The following is a 4,293-nucleotide window of genomic DNA, read 5'->3' on the forward strand; positions in this document are numbered from 1 at the left end:
GGGATATGTTATCTGCCACTTCGTCTAGTTGGGGGTTCCACCATGGTCGTGCCTTGGGGCTCGGTTTTCTGCGGGGTATTGTCTCCTCTGCCGCTGCTTCCATTGCGTCCATTATCGCATTTGCTGCATTGTCTAATTCCTCTGTAGATGGTATTCTTGAAGTATCAGCAATTCGTTTGACAGTGTCATGGTACTTAGCTATTTGGGTTAGGTATTCTTCCTTGAATTCCTCTGGTTTTGCTGCCTTGTAATTGAAGCATGTTGCTGTAATGTTCTCGATCTCTATCAGCTCTGGGTCTACCGTCCAGACGATAGGGAAATGGTCTGAGCCATATGACTTGCTGTAGTCTATGGCCCACTCTTTGATCACTTCCTCTCTTCTCGCCTGCTCGTTAGACCATGTTAGATCGATTACTGAAGCTTTACCCCGTGTTACAGAGTGCGGCATAAATGTGATCTTTCCCTTCTTGTTGTGTATCGTATATCCCTTTTCTTCGAGCCATTGGACGATCTCTCTGGTCAAAGTTCTACAGTTTCGTATGGTACCGTGTGCCCAAAGTCGGTGGTGGATGTTCCAGTCCCCTGTTATAGTCACTGGGACTCCCGTGGGGATGTTTAGGTCACGTAGTCGCCATCCGAGGCAGTCGCGTGAAAGATCCGGGTCGTTGTATATGTTGATGAAGACGTATCTTTTTTCTCCGCATGATATGTCCAGTATCTGTACGTCTCGGTGAGATATGATATCTGATCGGACGTTCACCTTGAATTTCCCCCCCTTCTTGATGTATGACATAACTCTTGGTGGGGGGTCATTTCTTCTCAACGATGGGCATGGTAGTAGTGGCGTCCAGTCAGGGTGGCCAACCGGCCCTTGCACTGTTCCATTGGCATCAGCTCCGATTCTTTCCCAGTTGGGTTCTTGTACTAAGAATATGTCGTAGTCGTTGATGTGTCTGTTGAGAATTGTGTGAATAGTCTCCTTTTTCTTGTTAGCATTTAATTGAAAAAACCGTATTCGGTGTGCATTCGGGAGCCTCTGTTGTCTGTCTTGGCTCATTGTGAATTTCCGTTTGTGGTCTCGCTGTGTTCGGTCTCATCTGTGGTGATTTCCATGCTTGTCGCTGCGACTCCTGGGATATGGATTTGGGTGGCGAGAGCCTGGAAGATGTTGGTGCCTGATGTGGCGGGGGGGGCTGTCGACATTGGGTTGTTCTCGTCAGATGGTTTTTTCCTGCTTCTCCTATCTTTAGCTGTCTTCCATTCATCGTTTACCCCCTTTTTAGAGGGGCGTGTATTGGTACGAATTTCTCCTAGTTTTAATAGGCGTTCAGGGCACCATCTTGCATCTGCAGTGTGTGCATCATCTCGTCCCTCTTTCCCCATGCAGTTAGCACATCGTACTATATGGTCGCAGTCTGTCTGTAGTTCGTTGGGGTAGCAGTTGACAGCCTCTGCTTCTATTTTGCATCCGTCGCAGTGTTCGTTATGTTTCTCTTCGGGATGTTTCCCTCCACACCGGCGGCAACGTGTTTCGTTCTGGCAGTTGTTCTTCATGTGACCGAAGCTTTGGCAGTTCTGGCAGCGTGGCAGGGGTTTTCTGTCTGCAAATGGCTTCACTGCTATAGACCGTCCATAGGCTGCGAGATACTTAGCTTTGTGGATCAGATAGTTGTATGCCTCCTCATCTGAGGTGGCAATTTTAACAGAGGAATATGCTTGCTGCCATAGTTCGCTTTCTGGGCGCACCCATGTTGGCTTGAGTTCAAGAGACAGGTTCTGGAAAATGGGATTGTTAGCTTTCAGTTCCTCTAAGATTTCATCCGGAGAGTAGATGTGGGTTTCAGCTCCAGGCATGACAAAGTCATATGCTCCTGTTCGGACACCATGTAGCAGCAGTTTCCCCCATTTGGCAGTTGTCTGCACAATGCATTCCTTTCCTCGGGTGAGGATTGGAGCAATGCGGTCACTAAATCTTAGTAGATCTGTTGCATTCTGGTCAGTGCGGAGTGTTAAGATGATATTGTCATTTGCATTCCACTTCACCGTGGTTACACAGATGTGTTTCGAGTCGTTGTGTTTTGCAAGTTCCAAGTTTACCTCTTTCACTAAGGTGAGTGCATCTTTTCGCTCTAGTGGATGTACCTTCTCCCCTGGGAACTGGAATACTAGTCTCGAGTGGTGGTTCGGGTCCATGGGGTTCACTGTGGGTGGCTTTTGTGTCGGGTTTTTGCCTTTGTCATTTTTTGTTATGCTAGTGTAAGTTTGGGTCGCATTTGGGGCACCTTGCCGTTTTGGGATGGCTGGTGTGTTTGCCAGTAGCTGATGGCCTAGATCTCTGATCTCCATTGCAGTCGTTGTTTTCATGTCTGCCATGGCTCGTTCAAGTCATTCTGCAATCTTCTGTGTTGTTTCTAGAGCCTTCACCATCTTCTCTGGTTGGTAGTTCGGTTCCCCTGTCAATAGGTTCAGTAGTTGTCGGGTTTTCTCGATAGTCATCCTTGGGATGTCCTGGTGGTCAGTCTTAAGTCGGTGTGCACATCCCAGAGCTTCGTCTATGGCTCTCTTGAGTGCTTGTGGTCCCTCTAGGCTCTGTATGCTGTTCCAACTGTTATTGGGAATGTACTGTATTGTGTCGTCATGGTCACCGAGCATCTGGTCATCGTTGTCCTCCTCCAGGTCTTCATCAATTGATTCTATTGTTATGGTCTCCACGGGTTCCGGGCGGCCCGAGAACACGTCCTCGGTTGTGTCCGATCCCAACAGGGTCACATGGTGTTGGTTTTCGATGTGGCCACGGGTGTTCGGATTCGGGGTGGGGGATCTATTTCTATCATCAGTGGTGCTTCTTCCTTGACGTGCGGTGTTAGATGGGTATGGGGTGGTACCGTGTTGGTGCCTACTTCCAGGATCCTTCTGGATCCCACGAGCTCTCTGTCCAGCTGTTGAATCGAGGCTGCCCTTTTTCTTGGTTGGGCTGAGGAATTTCGGGATGGAAGGGATTAGTTTTCTGTGTTTTTGGGGGGTTTTAGATGGTGATTGGGGGTTGCTTTCGCTCATTTTGTGCTTACTTCGACCTCTATGTTCACCTATCCGGCTTTCATCCGCCTCTAATGGCATGGGAAATCTGATGGTGATGGCAATCAAGAGTAAAGAAGGACTTGTACCTTATTGACTTGACTTGGAACCACCACTGTCCTTACTCTATACGACGGAATATACCCTTCCTTCGGATCCAATATGCCTTCCTCCGAATCGCCAGCATCTAAATTCCAACAGGAGAGGCCAAAGGAACACATCAATCTGGCCTCCACTGCCTCAGCCTGAGCAGCATGGATCCTATCCAACATCATGTTGCCTCCCTTCACTACTACACTGACCACGACGTTAGCGATCATAACTGCAATGACAGCTGCAAAGAAAAAGAGCTGGAAAATGAGTGCATGGCATGCTTTTTGAGCTCTAGTTGAGACAGCATCAACAGGAATAGTCATGTGTGAAATTACCCATATAAGCAGAAGCCAGACAGGACTCAAAACAAAGGCACCCAGCATGCAAGCTCTGAAGAATTCAGAGTAATCCATCAGGGAAGGGACAGGCAAAATGATGAAATATCTAAAAGTAGAAAATGTTGTGACTGAGAATATGTACAAGATCCAGAGCATGAGCATATTGAGGAGCATAGTACTATAGTAGATCCACTTTACTGACTGTGGTGAGCAAGAATAGATCACTGCTGTATGTTTAATGAAGGAGCAAAAATTCCACAATATGTCAAAGAATGTTGAATCTGAGATGAGGGGTGATACTGTTGATGGTGCTGGGACACTCATGTTGAGGTTGGGAATCCCTTGCATTCCAGGATCCAGGTTCATCAGTGGGACAAATTGTTGCACATAGAATCCATAGTCCATTGTGCTTTAGACTGCACTGTAAAGAGATTAGGATACTTGTAGGACCCAATAGATAGAGAACCTATATCTGAAAGCAGTGATGAGAGTCAGGCCTAAGGGATGATGCTGAGGCATGAGGCCTTCATAGGATTCAAGAGGTCCATTTTCATGAGCCAGTGCAATCTGAACAATAGAGAACATTTCCAGCTCCATTGATGTGGTTGTCAATAACCATGATGGAGAAGACAAGACCATAAGCACTCAAAAGGCTTCCTTTGCAAGTATCCAAGAGCTGTATTTCTGGCTCTCTGTTCACAGGTATTGCTATGGAACATATTAAATACCAGAGAAGCCAGACATATCAAGAAACAACAAGGAACACAGGAAAGAACCAGATGTGACT

At 47.0% G+C, this 4,293-nt stretch overlaps 5 protein-coding genes across 5 annotated transcripts; 1 reads left to right on the plus strand and 4 right to left on the minus strand.

The window, feature by feature from the left end:
• The first annotated feature begins 248 nt into the window (after positions 1–248).
• Positions 249–893, plus strand: BT62DRAFT_623458 (uncharacterized protein). Its single transcript, XM_043181652.1, has one exon. It carries the CDS (start codon positions 351–353, stop codon positions 732–734), a length of 384 nt encoding a protein of 127 aa, XP_043043598.1. The 5' UTR covers positions 249–350; the 3' UTR covers positions 735–893.
• Positions 894–1,347: 454 nt separating this feature from the next.
• Positions 1,348–1,755, minus strand: BT62DRAFT_839897 (uncharacterized protein; the record flags this gene model as incomplete). The annotated part of the gene is made up of 1 exon (XM_043182437.1): positions 1,348–1,755. A coding segment is annotated over one exon (408 nt), but the record flags the coding sequence as incomplete, so codon positions are not given.
• A 127-nt stretch (positions 1,756–1,882) lies between these two features.
• On the minus strand, positions 1,883–2,663 carry BT62DRAFT_1073463 (uncharacterized protein). Its single transcript, XM_043178937.1, has 3 exons — positions 2,143–2,663; positions 2,044–2,097; positions 1,883–1,982 (listed from the first exon to the last, which is right to left on the minus strand). The coding sequence occupies exons 1-3, from the start codon at positions 2,371–2,373 to the stop codon at positions 1,974–1,976; spliced, it is 294 nt and encodes a 97-aa protein (XP_043043600.1). The 5' UTR covers positions 2,374–2,663; the 3' UTR covers positions 1,883–1,973.
• On the minus strand, positions 2,386–3,117 carry BT62DRAFT_1002443 (uncharacterized protein; the record flags this gene model as incomplete). The annotated part of the gene is made up of 1 exon (XM_043176854.1): positions 2,386–3,117. One exon carries the CDS (start codon positions 3,115–3,117, stop codon positions 2,386–2,388), a length of 732 nt encoding a protein of 243 aa, XP_043043601.1.
• Positions 3,118–3,316: 199 nt separating this feature from the next.
• Positions 3,317–3,996, minus strand: BT62DRAFT_928921 (uncharacterized protein; the record flags this gene model as incomplete). Its single annotated transcript, XM_043185597.1, has 1 exon — positions 3,317–3,996. A coding segment is annotated over exon 1 (193 nt), but the record flags the coding sequence as incomplete, so codon positions are not given.
• Between the last annotated feature and the right edge of the window lie 297 nt (positions 3,997–4,293).

Source organism: Guyanagaster necrorhizus (genome assembly GCF_019112545.1).
Source record: "Guyanagaster necrorhizus MCA 3950 unplaced genomic scaffold BT62scaffold_5, whole genome shotgun sequence".
Classification (NCBI taxonomy): Eukaryota; Fungi; Basidiomycota; class Agaricomycetes; order Agaricales; family Physalacriaceae; genus Guyanagaster; species Guyanagaster necrorhizus.